Consider the following 21,186-nt stretch of genomic DNA (forward strand, 5'->3'; position numbering starts at 1 on the left):
CGGCTCTGGACGAAAAACGAAGAGAAGGGGCTTGCATGTGACAGGAGAGAAAATGACGCCATCTGTATATATATATATATTATATACTATTTATTCTTCAATGTCAGATTATAAGGAAGGCTTCTCGTGGAAGGAATTACCACTTGGGGTCCTTTCTTTGTGTTAGTGTTGAGGTGTAAGAATCGATCGATAGACATGAAAAACAGTTTCTATATAATTTGCGAGAACGCTCTCACCAGCGATGTGATCTGTGCCGTATCGACAATTGTCATGACATCTATACATTATTTACTTTTCCGCTCTCAATCAAATGACCATGGTATTTCCAATTCAACGCTTCTACTTCTCATCGCTTTCCTCCCCTTCTACCAAACGTATCCCTCGTTCCCTCAATTTTCTTAACATCTCTCTCGCTTATCCTAAGCTCAGCACCCTTGAGTCTACCCACAGCCGGACCAAACCCACCACCACCGCCGCTCTTCCGTTCTCTCCTCTTCTTCTTGCCCGTCTCTCGTTCCAGGATAACGCCAGTCTCCTTGGCCTCGCGTCTCCGCTTGGCCTCTCTCTCAACAGCAGCAGCATTGATGCCCTTGCGCATGTGCATGGGCATCTTCTCCTGCTTAAGGATGGACGTCTTCGAACCAAGAGCCTGGATGCGCATATCGAGCGCCTTTTGGCGGACGCGGCCGGAAGAAAAGGCCTTTGGCTGGGCGTTGGGGGAGGACGTCGTGGAGAGTGCGGCGGCGAGGGAGAGGGGCTTGTTTGTCTGCAGGAGGTGGGATTCGGCGATGAGGCGGCGGAGCTCGAGGTCCTGGGCGAGGAGGGAGGGGGCGTCTTCGGGGAGGGCGGCGGAGGGTTTTGAGGAGGATGAGGGTTGGGCGGTTGGTCTGGGGGGGGAGGTTTGGTCTGGGGGGCGGGAGGACTGTTTTGTCTTTGTTAGCATTGTGTGGTGTTTAGGCGGGTTGCTTTGGTAGAGAGGGAGGGGGATGTTACCATGAAGGCCTTGAGTTCGCGTTTGGACATTGTGCTTGTTGTGGGGGCTTGAGAGACGGAATGGTCTACTACTTCGATGACTGGAGCGTCTGGATATCAAGTTAGCAGGGAGAATATACTAACGGAAAGCAAATGCGTTGTTCGTCCTACCGTCTTCATCTTCATCTTCCTCGTCATCTTCGTCATCCTCTACCCCATCCTCATCCTCATCATCGTCTTCGCTCGATAAACCATCCCATTCACCTCCTTCACTCCCACTGGCATCGCCGTCGTCCTCACTTCCATCCTCTTCCTCCACAGCCTTCGCCTTGCGCTTCGCCTCTGGCAGCGGGAGAAACTGCGCCTCAAAGTGTCGCCGAAAGATCTCCTGTGCGTCTTCTGTTGATGCCGTCGGCTCTGGGGCCTTTCGCTTCCCGAGGACGGCCATTTTGAAGTACGTCGTTGAGTGCAGTGATGTTGATTATGGCGCTGCTGCTACGAAGAGACTTGAGAAAAAGAGTGAGGCTCGAACTTTTTTGCTTTATCGTTATCGGACTCAATTGTTGCGGTGCTGATTTAGGCTAAGCGCAGTGCTGGAAGTGCTGGAGCGTCGGTCCCACTTTTACGAAGTGATGCCGCGACTCTCTTCTGTCTGGGTAGATGTACCTCCGTACTTGGAAGTGTCTTATATAACGGTTTGAATCATTTATCTCTAAAGAAAATTGTAGCGACGGCAATTGAGCTAGATGAGTTTGAAACAATTGCAATGCATGGAGACGGCTTGAAGGTTGACAAGAACTTGAACTTGAAAAAAAAAAAAGCGCTGGAGGAATCCATTAGATCCCATTTCAGCACCCCAATTTTACTACCCAGCATCATTTGGCTTAAAGTGAAAAGTAATAATATTTCTAAATACTAGAAGGAGATGTATCGAATAGCAGATGATGAAAATTAATATTCATAGTAGCAGATACTCGAGGGACTAACCTTCCAGGCAAAGCATCCCCTCTATCCCATCTCTTCTCATCCTCGCCGCCCTAGTATCCCGGAAGAGCAGTGATCGCACGCCTCGTTCGCCATCAAGCATGGCCAGCTCCGTCTTTTCTCGCCCAAAACGCTCCATCATATATGCCTCGATGTTGTGGCTCGCGACTATGGACTCCACCAAGCTTACGGCAATATCAGAATCGACCAATGCGTTGTACATGACAATCATCTCTGCGTGAAACGTCATGGTTGCTCCGTGCTGGGTTAGAAGCCTCATCAAAGGAACCGACTTGCTTCTTGGGGCATTTTTGGCATGGGCGAGAGCCGTCCAGCCATAATTGTCCTCCACGTTAACATCAACCTCGGGGTGTTTGACAAGAAGCTCGGCCACGTCCGGCCATCCCATTTGCATGGAGAGGGAGAGGGGCGTCAAGCCGTCCTCGTCTCTTGCATTAGGATCAACCTCTTGTCGTTCAAGTAGCCTTGCTGCCATCTTCTTGCGCCCCAAGAATGCGGCCCATGAGAGAGCAGTCATTCCCCAATAATCCTTCTTATCGGGCTCAATGTCATGCCGTCGCAGTAGAGATTCGACCGCCCAGTCGTGGTTTTCTTGTACTGCTTTGATGAGAGGAGTCGTTTGCTTGCAGTTGCCCAGATTGACGTCTGTTGTTGAATGCTCGAGGAGGAGCTCGACTGTCGTCTTATCCGCGATACATACAGCCTCCTGTAAGGGAGTGTGTCCGTACCAGTCTCTTACGTTGGGATTGACATTGGGGTGTGCCAGGATGGACTTCATGGCGGCGTGATTCTTGCTTCTGACTGCCATGTGCAACGTGCTGTTGCCCAAATGATCCTCCGCATTGACGTTTACTCCTTTCTGCTGAATCAACAGGTCGGTGATGGCCATGTGGCCGCGAAGCACCGAAAAGGTGAGAGGTGTGATGCCATATGAGGCTTGAGAATTGACGCTAATTCTGTGTCCATGACGCTCGAGTATCACCCTCGCCGTAGCTTCGTGGCCGTACTCGGCCGCAAGACAAAGGGGGTTTGACCTTTGGTTGGAGTTCCAGTCAACCGTCATCTTCGGATTGTCCAGGAGCAGATTGACAACTTCAGCGTGTCCCGCCTTCGCTGCCCGTTCCACACACGTACATCCGGATTTGTCCTGCCGGTTCAGATCCAAGTCCGGTCTCTTCGAGATCCAGTCGACAATGCCTAAATGCCCATTTGATGCTGCCAGGTGAAGGGGCGTAGCACCATGGTTGTTTACGGAGCGTGTGAGAAGCATCTGCCTTAGCCGAGGAATGATGTTGCCGGATACGAGACTTGATTCCAGATCTTTATCTGGGAATAGCGATTTCAGCAAGATTTCCTCCCCATTCTGTGCTAGTATATGCACCAAGTTGTTGCCATTGTCGGCGTCGGCCAAGAGATGTCCGTACGAGAATTGACTTGCAAGGGATGGGATCGCGCGTAGAAGGGCGAATTGTGCTTGACAGTCGAGATACGCAGCTATGCTGAGCATAATTTCGACGGGAAGTATGGCCGCCATTTTGCGCCTGGTAGCACGAGCAAACTGTATGTGGTTGAGATTGTGGAATTGGACGAGAATATGAAGACGAGAGGAGGGGGGGAGTAAAGGGGGATGGTAAGCAGTGTGTTTATATAGGTAAACAGCCACGGCTTATTGCTGTCATCGAATGTAAACACAAAGATTACTGGCGTGAAGCCACCAACTATGGTTCATGTGGGCTCAACGTTAACGGGACCGGAGGCCGAGATTCGCACGACACCGCAACACTGGGAGAAATCATGGCGTAAGACGCCATAATCTTATTCACGGGAAGTTTGTCGACTCACAGTATAATCATTGAACCTTCGGCCGCCACACTCATCTCTCCAGCAATGCGAAGAGTATAATGAATAGGCAAGGTTCTCGACTTTAGCTCATTGTAAACAAAACCGGTGACTCATTCTTATCTGTCGGTGAGATGAGGATAGTATATGGAAGAGACAAGACTGCAATTGGGTGTCCTGTAAGCTCGAAGTTTGGCTGTCAAACTCTCCACCGGTTGGCGCATGTAAGCACGGGATTGAAACATCTCACACTATTGCCGGTTTGTTACCCAGGTAGTTGCGGCCGAACTACCTAGGTCAAGCCCTCTACGTTTCTTGTTGGAAAAGGAAAAGGGATGCTGTGCAACGAGAACGTCGAATCGACGCAGAAAGCTGTGATATCCAAGGGTCGGGAAGGGGTTAAGCTGTGTAGAGGTAATTGTACGGATACGTGGGCATTTGTCGGTTCAAGTACTCCGTACAACTATTTACATGCATCGCGACTTTTAAGTCCCCAAAACAATTGCCCATCTCTACCTGTTTTGTGACTAAAAGCCATTTATATTTATATCTTCTTTTGCAACCATCGCCGTCATTCGCATCTTTCGGCATCACATGGCCTAGATGGTTTCCTACCGAGTCATGCATCTGAGTGTTGTATTTTCCTGCTTTATTTCTCTTGATACGGGGAGTTGGAAAGAGAGTTTCTTCATTAGTTAGCGTGTCGATAAGAGAATATGACGCTGTTGGTTCAGATGTACAACAAGTTGAGTGAGTTGATCAATACATGTACTTTTGCACTATTCTTTACAGCGGCATATCAGACTCAGATCGTTGTCTTGCCGAGATTAACAAATGCGCCATTCTTTGCGCACGAAGTTTAGTATTAGTATGCGTTCTGCCTTAGTCAGCACCCCACTCTCCGTGTCGTCACTACAGTACAAGTTGCAGGTACCTGGTGGCAGTTTATCCTCGGCTTAGAGCCGATGCTTTCCAGCATTTACCCATCCAGAGCCGGCATCTTCATCACATCTCAACCTGCCCATTGGAAGCTTCTCTTTTGATCAAGCATAAACACAATCAAAACACAAAAACACAAAACACACCCATCATGAATACTTTTCGTTTTGCGAGGCCCGCAGTCGCCAAGGTGCCGTTCCAGCGGTCCACGCTGCCTCGAATTGCACGGGCCTATAGCTCCAAGTCTTATGAGTATATCTTGACCTCGACCCCGAAGCCAGGTGTTGGACAGGGTGAGTGCCTATAGATGGTTTCATGTAGAGAAAATCGAGGTGGCTAATCAACATCCTCTTATGTGGTGCTTTTCAGTGACTTTGAACCGACCAAAGGCACTCAATGCACTCTGCACCCCTCTCATCAAGGAGCTCAACGAGGCTCTCAACGACTTCAACGCCTCCGATGAGACCTCGGTTATCATTCTTACCGGCTCACAAAAGGCTTTTGCCGCCGGAGCCGACATCAAAGAGATGGCCCCTCTTACCTTTTCAGAGGCTTACACCAAGGCATTCATCGAGTCCTGGTCCCTGCTGACCACTCAAGTGAAGAAGCCCATCATCGCTGCCGTCTCTGGCCATGCTCTTGGCGGTGGCTGTGAGCTTGCCATGATGTGCGATCTCCTCTACTGCACCGAAACCGCCAACTTTGGCCAGCCCGAAGTCAAGCTGGGAACCATTCCCGGCGCCGGTGGCAGCCAGCGACTCACTCGTGCCATTGGCAAGTCCAAGGCCATGGAGCTGATCCTGACGGGCAGGTCCTTCAGCGGTGCTGAGGCTGAGAAATGGGGCCTTGCCGCCAGGACCTTCCCCACACACGATGCCCTGATGGAGGAGACACTGAAGCTCGCTGAGACCATTGCCGGATACTCAAAGGTCGCTGTCCAGGCATGCAAGGAGGTTGTCAACAAGAGCCAGGATCTTGGCCTGCGGGACGGAGTCGAGTTTGAGAGACGCGTCTTCCACAGCCTGTTTGGCAGCCAAGACCAGAAGATTGGCATGAAGGCTTTCGCCGAGAAGAAGAAGGCTGAGTGGACTCACTCTTAAGCGGTTGGACAGCCAATGTAGAGGGCGGTAAAGATATATCACGAGGATGATGCAAGCATGTACGCTGAAAAGGCTCAGACAAGATTAAAAAAATGATAGAAGCATTGAATACTACAACACCTGGATGGTTACTTGTGCAGCATAAATATGCGCTGCAATTATTGCTCAGGATTATATGTTCTCCTCCCAATTCTGGTGATGTCGTCACATTCCAGCGTTTCCTTTTCAAATCCTTCCGTCGCTTGGTTGAGTAACGTCGCCGCCACATCGTGTAAATAAACGACGGGGAGGCTGATGATGCTAGTGGCGACATTCTGAAGGGTGTTGGTGAGAATATTCCCCTGTTGAGGATCTCGAATGAGGCCCGCCTTGACTACGCAAGCGTCGATGGCACTGTTGGAACTCTTGGCAAAGTCTAAGACGCGAGTTTCCACCTCTCCCTATAATGAATCAGTCAACACTTCTTATTTTCCAGTGTTCATTTAGTGAGACGAGATATGATTCTTACCCTCATGAGACAATAGTCACCCAACACCCATGGTTTCTTGGATTGGTCGCGCTCAGCGTTGGCGCCACTGACATATACAAAATGCAGAGGCTTTGTAGTGTTATTCCGAGGAGCCTTGAATAACTCTTCAAGACCAGCAATTGTGTAGTCCAAGCAGATCTTGCGAACTTCATCCCAGGGCATCTGGCTGGAAATCCTCGGAGTTACCGCCATCAGCCTATACCACGAAGAAACATTAGGCAGCCGGATCGCTCAACTGTTCACGGATAAACTCTCACCAAACGCAGGCATCGGCATTGGATAGATGCTGCTTAACATTGTCCGGATAGTTCAAAAAGTCATCGCACACAACAGATGTGAATTTGGTTGCGTCACTAGAGTCTTTGAGACTCTCCGGGATCGGTGTTTCGCGGCGACCAATCCCCACGACTGAGGTTATAGCAGGACTGATGATGGCCTGTCGAACGAGCTCTTTGCCCACGAAGCCGCTGGATCCAACAATGATCAACTTCATGATGAGTGATTGCTTCTGGCACTGAGTGATTCAAACGTGGGAATATTGAATGTCTGAAAGTATGAATATGAATTGCGTCACTGGCTCTATTTAAGCCTCCCATCCTCAATCCTAGCAACCAAGTGTTTGACCTTACTAACTGGTCTGCATACACCCTTTAAGCTCTTTACATTCTGTAGATGGCAAACGTATGTGGCGGAGATGGGATTCGGTCCGGAATTGGGCGCTTCAAGAGGGGTCGTATCGGAATTATTATTTCCTAGAAAACTGAGTTGGTTGGTTGTAGAGATGGAATTCACAACGTAGAGCATCAGAAATAGGAAAGCCATGCGAGATGCTATTACAAAGCTCCATCCACACCTGTAAGAGGAAGAACCAAGAGTGGAAATTAGCTGCACGAGGCACTCTGGGGAGCGAATTCGCACCTAGTAGTTGGCTACCAAGGTTCCGTGTTATGACGGGCACCATGGATATCATGGCGTTTGCCTTGGGTGAAGCTTGAAAATACATCACACGACACACAGTATTCTTCTGTTCTGAAGGTATTCACAGTCCATCATCACAACATCAATATCATGAGCTGACGATGCTTGTCTATTCCCCAGCTGCCTCGGATTTGCACACCTCACCCAAATTAGCACCTCTCTCTACCTCGAATCCCGCTCCCAGTGACGAGGCATCTGCAGCACGAGTACGTACCTACCCACCAGCCTGACTGACCGTCTTGCCCTGAGTGGCCAGTGACCAGTGACCACCGCTCCAAATCTGCCCTTTTTCACCATGAATCACACAAACCATTTGCGTCTACATGCGCCGTCCAGACAGCTTTAGGGCATCTCCCCCATCCGCCACAAGAACCAAAATATGAATGGAGTCTCGCAAGCCGAGCTTCGACCTGGGCAAGGAGCTGACGTGTTCGGTACGAAAGAAGCCCCGCCTACTTGATCCCTCCATGCTTGATGCTCGATGCTTGATGCTCGGATTCGTCAGCGCCGGCTCGAACTAACGCTTCTATTATAGATATGCACTGAGCTCCTCTACCAGCCGCTCACTCTGCTCGACTGCCTTCACACGTACTGCGGCGCCTGTCTCAAAGAATGGTTCCGCTTCCAGGCTGAAAAGGTCGGCCGCGCGCCTACCCCGCCACCTCCAGACGCAATCATCTTCACATGCCCGTCATGTCGAAGCTCGGTGCGGGACACACGGCATAATGCCACTGTTGCGACTCTGCTCGACATGTACACCGCCGCCAACCCGGCCAAGGCGCGGTCAGAGGCCGACAAGCAGGAGATGGAGGAAAAGTACAAGCCGGGCGATCTGGTTCTGCCCAAAGTCAAGACCCGAGAACGGACGGCTGAGGAGAAGCGCGCAGAGGAGGAAGACCGGAGGCTCATCGACGAGGTCAGGGAGATGAGTCTACGAGAGGCAGTTGCCGCAGCCGTGCCAGATACCCCGCGAGCGAGATCGGCTCGGAGACACGCAGAAGGTCGGAGCAGCGATGGGCATTCCCGATCAGGCTCAGATTATAGATCGGAGGGCCGTTCGCAACGGGCAAGAGATGGGAGAGGTGGGAATGGGCAGAGCAATACAGACCATTTGGCTGTGGAAAGCGACTCGCAGTCTCGGAGCAGACGGAGCGAGTCCCGGCAACGCCAAGTCGAGCATCAGTCGTCACTAAGGTCTTTAATCGGGTCCGAGATGAGTGAGCGAGATATCGAGAAGGAAATCGAGGAGTTTGCACGGCAAATCCAAGAAGAGGGTCTTTTAGACGGCCTTGACCTTGACAACATCGACCTGAGCCGAGATGACGAACTCAGTCAGCGCATCACGGAAGCGTATAGAAGGCGCCAAAGGGGCCGCTCAAGGCAAGAGTCAGAAAGAAGAGCCGAGGCTCATGCGAACAGTAATGCCACATCTACGTCGAGGGATTCCAGGCTCCGGCCTGACAATGCCCGACCCCAAAGCCGGCATCGAGCGCATTCACGATCGACAAGCGAAGTTGGAGACAGGAATAGGCCGCCAGTTTCCCCATCAGCAAACCTCGGAGTCCGAGAGCCAGAGAGGAGAGCAAGAAGGCGAACGACTAGCGGCGGTCATCACGCAACACCACCTATAGTCTCGTCTCTGTCAGCCATGGATACGAGGCCCGCTGCCCACTCCCAAAATGATTTAGTCTTGAGGAGGGACCCGAATGAATTTGATCCTTCGGCATCAGTACCTGCTCTCAGGATCGGCAGAAGCTCCAGCTCGACCACTGTCCCTGCTGCTGCTCAACCGGCCGATAGACCAGCAATTGGCAATGGGAAAATTGCATCCTTTGCGAGCCGCGCGCAGAGCTATCCATCAGCTTCCTCGACTCCGAATTCGATCAACTCTGAACTGATGGAGATAACAGCGGCGCGAAATTCAAAATCGAGCCGGTCAACCGAAGTAGTGGTTAGCCCCGCTGATTCTCTGGTATCTAGCCCCATCCAAAGTCCAACGGCGGCGACGTCGAGACACCAACCACCACGATCTCAGCTTTATGAAGAGCCTTCAATTAGCTGTTCAAGATGCAAAAAGCCTGACATTCAATACGACGTGCATTACAATTGCAAGGCGTGCAGTGACGGCCACTGGAACATGTGCGTTGACTGCTATCGGTCAGGCAAAGGCTGCCTCTATTGGTTTGGATTTGGCTACGGCGCTTGGAAGAAGTGGGAGAAGCGGAAGCAAGCCGACGAATCGATACCCATGCCTCACATGCTGAACGCTGGTCGTTATAAGCGGCCAGCGTCAACAACTCTCAGCGCGGACGGTGGCAAGAAATTGACGACTGACGATCCAAGGTCGAGACTGGAGACTGGCACGTTTTGCTCACGGTGCTTTGCGTGGACCAACGATTGCTTCTGGCGCTGCGACTTGTGCAACGAGGGCGACTGGGGGTTCTGCAACAACTGTGTGAATCAGGGCAAGTCGTGTAGCCATAGGCTTCTGCCATTGGCTCATGAAGGAACGTTTAAGTCTACGTACGAGCCTCGCAGTCCCAGGTCGGGCGGCCGACCCTCTACAGCGACGGTCATAACAGGGGCACAGCTATCTGGGATCGGACCATTTAAACCATTAATATTCAACTCAAAGTGCGACATTTGCAAGGATGCCATTCCGCCATCTTCAACTAGATATCACTGTTTTAGTTGCTCAAGCTCGGCTGTGCAAGACGCCACTCCTGGAGACTACGACATATGCACTTCCTGCTACGGCAGCCTGGAATCCAAGGGGGATATTAGCGAAGAAAACGGCTCCTCGGGGTGGAGGAGGTGCCCTAGTGGCCATAGAACGGTCGTTGTTGGGTTCATGGAAGGCAAACTCGGACAGTGGCGATACGTAGAAAGGGACCTCGTTGGCGGGAGGGCCCTCCGCTCCGAGCCTCTCGAGAATATTGCGCACCCGGGTTTTCAGAAGTGGTCATGGCATGATGGAGAAGAAAAGGTAGAGCGCCTTGTCGCCACAGAAGTGTCGGCGACAGCCCCAGAAAGCTTTGGCGAGATATCGTATGCGCGCACCTTTCCACCCGATGGCGGCTCCGGCCAGGTGGCCCATGCGATGTGGTCGTGGTATCCCAAGTCTGGCGCTGAGGATGAGCTCATGTTTCCCCGAGGGGCCGAGATACAGGAGATGCGGGATATCAATGGCGACTGGTTCTTTGGGACGTACATGGGTGCCAAGGGCTTGTTCCCAGCGCCGTACGTGAAGATGCCACAGTCATGAGGAGGCGACATGTGATGTGAGCTTTGGACGGCGTAATCGAAGAAGCAAGACATATCTACGCAGGAAGACGGTGCATGTGGCTGGCTAAATACCTCGAGCATTGGAATGCTTTGAAGGAGAAGAAGCATATTTGTTTGCATGAGCTTCTTAGCTCTACTAGTAATAATCACGTATATAAAGATGATGATGAAGCCTCACACAAGATGGGATTTACGCTTACACCTTGCCCAATACACCAATCATCCTGCAGGCGGTCAGTATTAGTTGGATACACTTTCTGCAACAAGACAGAGATGGAGATGGAATCATTGCCGCATGATATTATGCAAAACATTCAAGTTCCTTCGTATCAGCTTTCAAAGCTCTCCGCTAACGGCATCTAATTGAAGCGCAAAATGACGTGATCGGGCCATCGGGGAAACGCCCCACCACGGGCCCTCGGCGCCAGCAAGCTTCTGGGGAAAGAGAAAGAGAGAGAGGCTTATGACGGGAATTCCGAGGCTTTACAAAGAGCTCGCGACTCTCCCTTGGTCATCAATTGAAGCTATTCCCAGAAGGCTGAAAAGGCAATAGCATTCGTTACGCCATGTTCCGACACACGACGCGGCGTCTGGCGGTTGCGGCGGCCAAGGCTGCTGAGCCGAGCGCATATACCCTGGCCGTGTCCAAGGCGCAGGGCGTGGCGCGAGGGCTGACTGGAGGTATGAGATGTGTGATGAGACGTGATGAGATTTGATGATGCTGTGGTGTTGATATGGCGTTACCTCTACTCTTGTTGCTTGTTATACATCGAGGCTAACCAAACCAAACCAAACCTCACAACAGCCATTGGAAACACGCCGCTGATCCGCCTCAACCGCCTCTCCGAGGAAACCGGCTGCGAGGTCCTGGGCAAGGCCGAGTTCATGAACCCCGGCGGCTCCGTCAAGGACCGCGCCGCCCTGTACGTGGTCAAGGACGCCGAGGAGCGCGGCCTGCTCAAGCCCGGCGGCACCGTCGTCGAGGGCACCGCCGGCAACACGGGCATCGGCCTGGCGCACGTCTGCCGCTCGAGGGGCTACAAGCTCGTCATCTACATGCCCAACACGCAGTCGCAGGGCAAGATTGACTTGTTGCGGCTGCTGGGCGCCGAGGTGTATCCCGTGCCCGCCGTGGCGTTTGATAACCCGCAGAACTACAACCATCAGGCGAAGCGGCATGCGGAGGCGCTGGAGAACGCCGTGTGGACGAATCAGTTTGATAACACGGCGAATCGTCGCGCGCATATCGAGACGACGGGGCCGGAGATTTGGGCGCAGACGAACGGCACGGTGGACGCCTTCACTTGCGCCACTGGCACTGCCGGCACGCTTGCCGGTACCACGCGCTATCTCAAGGACATCTCGGGCGGCCGCGTCAAGAGCTTCCTCGCCGACCCGCCCGGCAGCGTGCTGCACTCGTACATCTCGTCGGGCGGCAAGCTGGTCGAGCGCTCGGGCTCCAGCATCACCGAGGGCATCGGCCAGGGCCGCGTCACGGACAACCTGCAGCCGGACATTGACCTGCTGGACGGGTCGCTGACCATCTCGGACGACAAGAGCATCGAGATGGTGTACCGCTGCCTGGACGAGGAGGGGCTGTACCTGGGCGCCAGCTCGGCGCTCAACGTCGTCGCCGCCAAGGAGGTGGCCGAGAAGCTGGGCCGGGGCCACGTCGTCGTGACGATGCTGTGCGACGGGGCGTATCGGTATGCGGACCGCTTGTTCTCGCGCAAGTGGCTGGGGGAGAAGAAGCTCTTGGGGGCCATTCCGAAGCATTTAGAAAAGTACATTGTGCTGCCGTGAGAGCTTTATTGAAATGTGTTTTTGTTTTTTGGTTATATTGTACACGTATATATCATACATATATAGACTTTATCCCTTTCTTTCTTTTCCTTTTTTGTGTGTTCCTCCCTTGGCCCTATGTCATTCCCCCTTTTCTTCCTCTCATGTTACTTTATACAGTCAAGTTCACCACTTGGGTGCTTGTCCGACGATTTTTGAGTATTCCTGATCCCAGCCTTTTGTCGGGCTCTTGCTGGTCTGAACAAAGTGCCGCAGATGGTCGGCCAAGGTAACCTCCACTGATGCCAGGCCCTGTGCCTCCTCACCGACAATCTCGCGCGCGAGCGCAACACCCTTGATGTTCTGTGCCAGAACCTGCACGTATGCGCTTCCGTTCAGGGCGGTGGGGATCTTGACGCCCTTGGGGCTGGAGTTTCTCTCCAGTGTAGGGTTGAGCTTTGCGAACTCGGCTACTTCTTCCAGGTTGGCGCTCGTTGAGTCTTTCCACAGAGAGCTGAGCAGCTCGACTTCGTCTTTGAGGAGCAAAATGTCTTGCTCGACGGCTTCGCCTGCTGCCTGCTTGACCTTGATGGCGGACGCCCTCGTGAAGAGCGTCATTCCACGCACAACGCGAGAAAAGTGCAGTCTCTCTCGGGTGGGTTGGCCCTCGACTGTGTGTTCCCTGCGCTGGATAAGATCGAGGACCTGGTCCGCCCACTTCTGCGCCTGCTTCGTCTCGACCTCGTCCCAATTGCTGCCGCTGACCTTTTCGTTGATGTAAGAGAGCACCCGTACCACCGTCTCCCGGTTGGTGAACAAGAGGCCCGTCTTCTCAGACTGCTTCGCACACTCGATGACGGCGTGGATGTTGCCGCTCTTGCCCGCCATGCGCACAATCTTCCCCCAATGGTTTGCCTTGAGCCGGATCCCCGCCTTCTTGTACCCCGCCAGAAGGGTCCCCAGGTTGGCCCAGTCGTCCTGGCTCTTCATGCTGCCGAGGGCCTCGGAGAGGATGGTCTTTGAGTTTTCGATGCCGGTGAAATGATCAATGGAGGAGAATTTGTGTTCGAGGCCCTCGACCTCGATGATGATGGGGTTTTGCTCGAGGTAGGACTTCATCTTGGGGTCGAAGACGAGCCTGCGCTGCTTTTCGGGGAGGTAGGCGGGGAGGATGATGTTTTCTTGGATGGTGTTGAGGATCTTGTTCATTTCGGTGTTTTCCGTCTCGGCGAAGACAGCCCTGACGCCTGTTTGTGTGCTTTCAGTTAGAGTCTTTTGGTTACAAGGCATAGATAGAGTCCATCTTCCAATTCCATACCATGTGACGGCGAGGTGCTGAATTGCCTCACCACTGCTGTCCATCTATTCAGTCGTCCAACCGACCGGACGGCCGCCCTCAGCGACTGATTTGACATTGTCGCCATGTTCGGTGGGCTTTTTGGAACAAATGCCGACGAAATGGGAAAAAGTTCCTTCGTTACATGCGAAGGCCTGCCGTAGTCGCAAGATGGTTTGGTGGGTCGGAGAAAAAGAGGCGCCGGGCCAATCACGGCGGAGAATTACCCTTTCTGCTTTTCGACCCATTTGAGCTTTTGCGAACGAACATTCGATTCCCAAACCTCGACAAATCCAGCGCCAACACCGGCCCAAACTCTCTCCCCGGCGGGCGCCCAATCCCGAGCTACGATGAATGCTGCTGTTGCGAGGCAGCCGGTGGGCTGTCTGAAGGCGGCCTTGAGGAGGATGAGATTCCAGAGATCGTGGCAGCGGTGCATGGCGACAGAGGCTGCGAGCCCCTCCATCCCCAGAACGGCCTTTAGTCAGAGACAACGTATGGCAGGCACTGGATTTTGCTGGCAGACACCCTTGCTAATGGCGATTTTGGCATTCTAGACATGGAGCAGCAAAAGGTCGCAAAGTTCCAGATTTGGCCGCAGGTCCCTTCACCACGAGCCGCACATCCCGATCCGATGCCCGCCTTGAGACAGCAGGAGATTGCCCGTCTCGACCCGACTGGCGCCAGGACGAGGCTCTTTTCCCGAGAGCACGCCGACAGCGCCAAGGTCGGCGACGTGCTCATGGTGACGACCAAGGCCGGAGAGCCCTTTTCGGGAGCATTCATCCAACTACGGCGGCGCGGCGTGGACACGGCCATCCTGCTACGAGGCCAGATGATGAAGGTCGGCGTGGAGATGTGGTTCAAGATTTACAGCCCGACGGTCACGGGCATCGACATCATATGGCGCAAGCCCAAGAGGGCCAGGAGAGCGCGGTTGACGTTTATGCGCAAGCCGAAGCACGACATGGGCAGCGTGGACAACCTGGTGGCGGCGTGGAGGAAGGAGAGATATGCGCTGCGGTCCAAGGCCAAGCAGGGTGGAGGGAGACAGGTGAGGTAGATGGAGATGGAGATGGAGATGGGTGAGATGAGGCGTCATGGTTCATGTTGTATGATAGGGTCTGCAAAATGTACAATTCGACTGATTACATGGATGATTTCGATGCAAATAAACAAAACATCAAGATTTAATTTATGAAGACATCTTTCTCGTTTGCGTGTAAACAATCGAATCAAGACATGAGTGACCGGAACAAAGAAAAGAGAGGTTCACTTGTGCTCGAGTAAGGTATGAGGCCAATAAGCCAAAGCCATTTGCATTTATACAAACTCACAGAAGACGCTTCAATTCCAGGTTAGTAGGTACTTGGAAGCCAAAGGTCGGCCATGGCGGTTTGTCTTTATCGATAAGAGTGTCAAGTCGATCTACCTGCCTACTACGGAGATGCCAATTGGCTGCGCATTGTCAAAACACTAAAAGGGTGGGAAGCCCTAAGACAGAGAAGAGGCAATTTGCAACCTCTTTCATCTCCTCTTTCTCCTCCACTTGATTCTGCTGGGTGCTTCTGCGGAATTTGCCAAAGCGGACAGCATGAAGAGGGTCCCGTTGCTGCGTAAGTGCATTGGTAAGTGGCAGAGAAGCAAAAAAAAAACAGGGACGATGCAGTTTCGCTTTTGCGATTTTACGATCGCAAAGAAATTGGATTCCTCACATTTTTGTTTTTCGTGGCAGGGGGGAGAATCTTGGTATTTGGAATTTTGCGCTTTGGACTGGTAGGTTATATACTAAAATATCGCAATTTACATCGCCTTCGGGCATTTGGTCAATTTATAACGATGTACGTTGTATCCCCGCTCCCGTTTAGAGAGGTCGCAAGTTCGAATCGCTAACGGTGCAAACAACAGACAGAGAAGATTAGCATGGCCCCTGCACTAAGGATGTAAGTTCTACTACCCTGGACTCTCAACCAGTCAACCAAATACTAATGGATTCTGCAGGACACGCTCAATCAAAGAGAAGCTAAACATTTTTTTTTTCTTTTTTGCCTTTGACAATTTCTTTTGTCTCTTCTTTTTTTTTTTCTTCTCGTTTCATTCATTAGGATGGATTAAGAGAGACGTCTCGCTTTCGGGCTGTGAATCGTATGCATCGCATGGGAGTGCGTGAAGTGAAATGGCTGAGTCCATCTGAAATCGAAATGCATTGTGCTCCATTGGAATCATCAAATTGAGTGCCACGTCGACATTGCTTATACATACAGGGATTCTTTTGCTACGTCTACCTACCATGCATGTATCTTATAGTTGAACATGAAAGGATATTATTTACTGTACCATGTTTCACAATTCTACACATGCAAATGAACATGGGACTGGACAACGTGGAAAAAGAGCCAATCCGAAAGATATGGACCAGATATATTACACCTCAGCATTCTATAAGCGCACTCCGCGTGAACGCGGGAATAAAATCCTGAAAGAAAATCGCGTTTGATTCTCTGAGGGCAAAACCCCCCTCTCATCAACTCTCTTCGTCAGATATCGACGCTTCCTTCGGCCATGCATCAATGCTCGTGTAGATGTGCAACGATCAAATTGTGTAAACCAGCAGCCAATCCTACCCCAACGTGGGACATGGGAGGCAGCAGCAATGTTTTCCAAATGCCTGGATATTCCATGAGGATACTCCATGATATGAGATGTCAAAAACCCGCCAAGACCTCCACACATTGTGCCCTGCCAACAGCTGAAAGCGATGGAGCGAAAGTAAGCCGTCAACAACAACCCGGGGTGAAAATCAAGGCAGGCATCCTGGTAGTTGCAGAGTAAACGACAAATTCAGTCGAAAACGATGGGAGAAACCGGAGACATTTCGACAGAGTGGCAACGGCCTACCGGTCAACCGTACGGTACGACGGATGCAGCTATTCATCCATCATGGCAACTGGCATCCCGTTAGTCCCGTCAGATAATATAAACATGACTGAATCGCATTGAAAGCAAAAGGTGCTTCGGCAAAAATCCCTGACTGCATCGCATCAAAGACGACCTGTCATGTCCCCAGGAGTTGGCAGTCTGCGTGGTATAGGGGCGTGTTTGCAGAGTCCCTGGAGACGCGCTTTCGCCACTGCCCGGCGTGCCTTTTTATTCTGGCCGTTTCGGTCCTTGTCTGCGGTATGACTGATACCGATGAAGCGGTCAATTGCGAGCGTCCAGGATCATTGAAGGATCGAAAACTGCCGAGAGCCACGAGGTCCCACCGATGGCTATTGATCACCACGGCTGAGGCGTAACGCGGCAACGTTGAACTGCCCATGCTCACGATTGACAGCAAAGCTGATCCGAACCTGTTTCTGCAGCATCCAACGACGGCCGCGCAATCACGAGATGGCCGAGTGGATGAGATGGACCAGAAACGAGGATCCGTGCAGCCAAGCGAACAGACGAGGCGCCCGCCACGAAGGCCTGGTGATTTGCTGGCCTTGCGTGGTAGAGTTCCATCACCGTTTTCGCGACGCATCGAGGTGCAGCTGCAGCATGCCGGCTCTGGGGTTGCTCGAGTAGGTACATGTACTGTACGATACATGTAGGTTCGCTCTTTTCAAGAGAAATTCAGGAGGCTGGACGCGATGCTAGCTGGACGCTCGTTGGGTCGTGGGCGAGGCGAACTTTGTCTCCATCCTTTTCGCCTCGATCCGAGCGCTGGCGGACCTGTCTGGACTGGCCTGGTGCAGAGTTTATGCGGCCGCCGTGGGGACGCGCATGAGGGCCCAATCGCCTACACGGCGAGGTTGCTTCAACGGTGCCACGTCTGTGGTTACGGAGCATCTGTCAAGCTCGCCCGCAGGGAACTCCAGAAAAGTTTCTGATACATCTCATCAAAGTACTTTGTCCAAAGAGTATAATAACAGTCGAGACCCTGACGGTAGAAGGAGAAGAAGGAGACAAAAAGGCATCAAAGCAGTTAAAAAAAGCATCAAGTCATATATGTCAATACTATATCCATCTATTAATATCCTCAACTTCTCTTTGGAGTTCTTGGCTGAATTAAAGTAAAGCCACCCGCTGGGCCGTCCTATCGATAAGATACTCTGCCCCCCATTCCAAGTACCTGTACATGTACCGGTACCACGACGACGACCGTCTATTACCGCTGCCACTAGTAGTGCTACTGCTGCTGCTCACCTCCTTCGCCATGGCCTACCAGTATTACGGCCTGCGCCAGAACGCCACAGGGCCGCTAAAGACGCCCAAGAGGATGGCGCCCACGCCCACTGGCAGCGCGGGGATTAGCACCAGCATCAGCGCTGGTTTTAGCGGCGTTAGCACGCGAGCAACCGCCGGCACCACTGGCGCCACAGGCCTGTGGGAGGAGCTGCAGCCCGGCAACGTCGAGCTGGCGGACCAGTTCCCGGAATTTTGTTTACAACCCCAGCGCCCCTCTGGTCTAAATATCGACACCAAGCTCGCCGCTTCATCTGCATCGGTCCAGCTCCAGCTGCAGCAGCTCCAGCATCTCACCAGCACCAGAAATACTTGTAACAGTACTACGACTGCTGCTGCTTCTTTTACAACTGCTACCACCACCACCGTCACCACTACTTCGTCCACCTGCTTGACCTCCCTGGGCCTCTGCACGCCCCCCAGCTCTCCCGTCAGCTCATCGGCCGTCTCCAGACTCGCATCGCCTGCCAGTGCCGCCAAGGCTGAGGCTGACCCTGCGCCTGTGTCCGTGTCGCTGCCCGTTGAGCTTGAGCGCCTGCAAACGCCCCTCTCTCTATCTCTACCCCGGCCACGCTGCGCTTCGGACCCCCAGCGGAGTGGGCGGGACAAGGAGGAGACTTGTAGTATTACTGCTGCACTCCAGCGGTCAGAGAAGCGTCGCTCGTCATTGGGCACCAAGGCCCTGAGCCAGTCTCCAACGCGCTCAAAGCTTTCCTGTCCTCCAAAGCCACCGCCCAAGCCAGCAAAGTTTTCCAGACAACCTCGCCCGGCAGAAACCCAGAGTCAAGCCGACTCTGATCTCGCCCTAGCGGAGACCAAGGCCTCTGCTGCCGACGTACTAGTCGATTCGTCGTCGATTCGAGGGGTCCATGACCAATTCCTCAACAGGATGACTCTTTCAGAGCAGCAGAGATGGATCACGGTCCAGGAAAAGACGTTTACCAAATGGTATGTTTCATTCAACCTGACCGCCTGCTCGCCTTCCACAAAGGAATGAAAGGGAGAGAAATAAAGAATTACAGATTTCTCAACCAACCCCTTGTGTAGCATGCTGACAAAGACATCTCTAGGCTTAACACAAAGATTGTAGCCAGGAATCTTGAGGTCAAGGACTTGGTGCCGGACCTTAGCGATGGTGTGAGTTGACCCTGTTCACACCACGATGTTGTTATTTTTTTTTTGTTTTCACCCTTCCCCCTACTTCCCTTTCTCCATGTCAACTCAAAAAAAAAGGTCTCTTATTAATGCGGAAGTAATGGTTCATTAGGTTATGCTGATTCACTTGCTCGAATGTCTGTCTCACGAATCCCTCGGTCGATATGCCTCCCGACCGAAGCTCCGAGTCCAGAAATTCGAAAATGCCAACCTGTCTTTGGACTTCATCAGGTCGAGGGGTATCCAGATGACGAATATTGGTGCTGAAGATGTCGTCGATGGCAACCGCAAGATTGTTCTCGGTCTTATCTGGACCCTGATTCTGCGCTTTACCATCAGTGATATCAACGAGGAGGGCATGTCTGCCAAGGAGGGCCTGCTCCTGTGGTGTCAACGAAAAACTGCATGCTATGACGAGGTCGAAGTTCGCGACTTTAGTAGCAGCTGGAACAACGGCCTTGCCTTTTGCGCCTTGCTCGATATTCACCGCCCAGATTTGATCGACTTTGATACCCTGGATAAGTCGGACCACCGCGGCAACATGCAGCTGGCCTTTGACATTGCCCAGGAGGAGATTGGTATTCCCAAGCTGTTGGATGTGGAAGATGTGTGCGACGTGGCGAAGCCTGATGAGCGAAGTTTGATGACGTACATTGCCTACTGGTTCCATGCCTTCTCCCAGATGGAAAAGGTCGAAAATGCAGGACGACGAGTTGAAAAGTTTTTCAACAACATGCAGGGCGCGTGGGAGATGCAGAATGCCTACGAGAGACGGATGCGGGAGCTCCTCAAGAACATCCGAGGCCAGGTTGACCAGTGGCACACGGCCAAGTTTGAAGGCACCTATGCCGATGCAAAGGCCCAGGCCGCTCAGTTCTCAGAGTACAAGAGGGGTAAGAAGCGAGAGTGGGTTGCCGAGAAGAGCGAGCTGGCCACGTTGCTGGGAAATATCAAGACGAAGCTCAGCACTTACCGGCTACGGCCCTACGAACCTCCGCACGAGGTCAGTCAAGAGGTCATTGAGAGAGACTGGAAGAGCCTCACAAAGAGTGAGATGGCTCGCGCACAGCTCATTAACGAGACCATTCGAGAGTAAGTGGACGTCTTGTTCTGTATACAGTGGGAAGCAGCCGGCTAACAACATGGCAGCATCAAAAACGCCCTGCGAAAGTCGTTTGCAGACAAAGCCAACGATTTCGCAATGGCTTTGAACACCATGCAACTTGCCATTTCAGGCTTGGATGGCGATATTGAAGATCAGCTGCACCACGTCAAAAAACTCAGCGACAACTTGGCACCCCTCGATCGATATCTCAGCACCATTGCAGAAGTAGATGCCATGTGCGAGGAAGCAAACATTGAGGAGAACGACTTCACCACATACACATATGACGAATTGGCCTACGAATTAACCTTGGTCAGATCATCCGTCCAGAAAAAGCTGTCCTTTTTGGAAAATCAAATGGTTGCCCGCAACATGACCAACTTGACACCCATCCAACTGGAAGAATTCGAGAGTGTGTTTCGTCATTTCGACCGCGACGCCTCAAATTCGTTGCAGGAGCTCGAGTTCAGTGCGGCCCTGGCCTCGCTGGGACTGGTGTTCTCTGAAGAGGAGATGCACGACTACTTTGTCGATACGTCCGGGGGCAAAGAATACGTCACATTCGAGCAGTTTATTCGTTTCATGGTCGATGTCACCGAAGACCAAAACACTGCCGAGCAAGTATTCCAGTCGTTCCGAGAGGTTGCGGATGGAAAACCGTACGTCACGGAAATGGATCTGCGCCACAGTCTTGTGCCCGAAGAGGTCATTGATACGCTCCTCAACATGATGCCGCCGCATAGCGGTCCGGATATGTCAAGGGATCGGGGTAAAGCCCAGTACGACTACATATCCTTCATGGAGAAGATGATGGGTGGTGAGGATGCGGACGACGATATACCGCCCGGTGTGCTTCAGGATAGCACGAACAGCAGTGATCGACCGCGAAGAGATTCCAAGGTCAACGGCGTGCATGCTTAAAGAGTCCCAGCGA

General features: G+C 52.4%; 9 protein-coding genes across 9 annotated transcripts; 5 read left to right on the forward strand and 4 right to left on the reverse strand.

Moving 5' to 3' along the window:
- Positions 1-346: 346 nt before the first annotated feature.
- On the reverse strand, positions 347-1,420 carry Triagg1_6709 (uncharacterized protein; the record flags this gene model as incomplete). Its single annotated transcript, XM_062901364.1, has 3 exons — positions 347-922; positions 994-1,082; positions 1,144-1,420. 3 exons carry the CDS (start codon positions 1,418-1,420, stop codon positions 347-349), a joined length of 942 nt encoding a protein of 313 aa, XP_062754325.1.
- Positions 1,421-1,954: 534 nt separating this feature from the next.
- Triagg1_6710 (uncharacterized protein) lies at positions 1,955-3,511 on the reverse strand (the record flags this gene model as incomplete). The annotated part of the gene is made up of 1 exon (XM_062901365.1): positions 1,955-3,511. The coding sequence occupies one exon, from the start codon at positions 3,509-3,511 to the stop codon at positions 1,955-1,957; it is 1,557 nt and encodes a 518-aa protein (XP_062754326.1).
- A 1,395-nt stretch (positions 3,512-4,906) lies between these two features.
- On the forward strand, positions 4,907-5,855 carry Triagg1_6711 (uncharacterized protein; the record flags this gene model as incomplete). The annotated part of the gene is made up of 2 exons (XM_062901366.1): positions 4,907-5,048; positions 5,125-5,855. The coding sequence occupies 2 exons, from the start codon at positions 4,907-4,909 to the stop codon at positions 5,853-5,855; spliced, it is 873 nt and encodes a 290-aa protein (XP_062754327.1).
- A 158-nt stretch (positions 5,856-6,013) lies between these two features.
- On the reverse strand, positions 6,014-6,877 carry Triagg1_6712 (uncharacterized protein; the record flags this gene model as incomplete). Its single annotated transcript, XM_062901367.1, has 3 exons — positions 6,014-6,295; positions 6,364-6,580; positions 6,642-6,877. The coding sequence occupies 3 exons, from the start codon at positions 6,875-6,877 to the stop codon at positions 6,014-6,016; spliced, it is 735 nt and encodes a 244-aa protein (XP_062754328.1).
- Positions 6,878-7,745: 868 nt separating this feature from the next.
- Triagg1_6713 (uncharacterized protein) lies at positions 7,746-10,627 on the forward strand (the record flags this gene model as incomplete). The annotated part of the gene is made up of 2 exons (XM_062901368.1): positions 7,746-7,796; positions 7,898-10,627. 2 exons carry the CDS (start codon positions 7,746-7,748, stop codon positions 10,625-10,627), a joined length of 2,781 nt encoding a protein of 926 aa, XP_062754329.1.
- Positions 10,628-11,213: 586 nt separating this feature from the next.
- On the forward strand, positions 11,214-12,450 carry Triagg1_6714 (uncharacterized protein; the record flags this gene model as incomplete). The annotated part of the gene is made up of 2 exons (XM_062901369.1): positions 11,214-11,328; positions 11,453-12,450. The coding sequence occupies 2 exons, from the start codon at positions 11,214-11,216 to the stop codon at positions 12,448-12,450; spliced, it is 1,113 nt and encodes a 370-aa protein (XP_062754330.1).
- Positions 12,451-12,615: 165 nt separating this feature from the next.
- On the reverse strand, positions 12,616-13,791 carry Triagg1_6715 (uncharacterized protein; the record flags this gene model as incomplete). Its single annotated transcript, XM_062901370.1, has 1 exon — positions 12,616-13,791. The coding sequence occupies one exon, from the start codon at positions 13,789-13,791 to the stop codon at positions 12,616-12,618; it is 1,176 nt and encodes a 391-aa protein (XP_062754331.1).
- A 119-nt stretch (positions 13,792-13,910) lies between these two features.
- Positions 13,911-14,828, forward strand: Triagg1_6716 (uncharacterized protein; the record flags this gene model as incomplete). The annotated part of the gene is made up of 2 exons (XM_062901371.1): positions 13,911-14,198; positions 14,250-14,828. The coding sequence occupies 2 exons, from the start codon at positions 13,911-13,913 to the stop codon at positions 14,826-14,828; spliced, it is 867 nt and encodes a 288-aa protein (XP_062754332.1).
- Positions 14,829-17,082: 2,254 nt separating this feature from the next.
- On the forward strand, positions 17,083-21,173 carry Triagg1_6717 (uncharacterized protein; the record flags this gene model as incomplete). The annotated part of the gene is made up of 6 exons (XM_062901372.1): positions 17,083-17,328; positions 17,405-17,693; positions 17,827-18,940; positions 19,063-19,129; positions 19,260-20,239; positions 20,297-21,173. 6 exons carry the CDS (start codon positions 17,083-17,085, stop codon positions 21,171-21,173), a joined length of 3,573 nt encoding a protein of 1,190 aa, XP_062754333.1.
- Between the last annotated feature and the right edge of the window lie 13 nt (positions 21,174-21,186).

This window comes from Trichoderma aggressivum (genome assembly GCF_033847375.1).
Source record: "Trichoderma aggressivum f. europaeum strain CBS 100526 chromosome Unknown scaffold_027, whole genome shotgun sequence".
Taxonomy (NCBI): Eukaryota; Fungi; Ascomycota; class Sordariomycetes; order Hypocreales; family Hypocreaceae; genus Trichoderma; species Trichoderma aggressivum.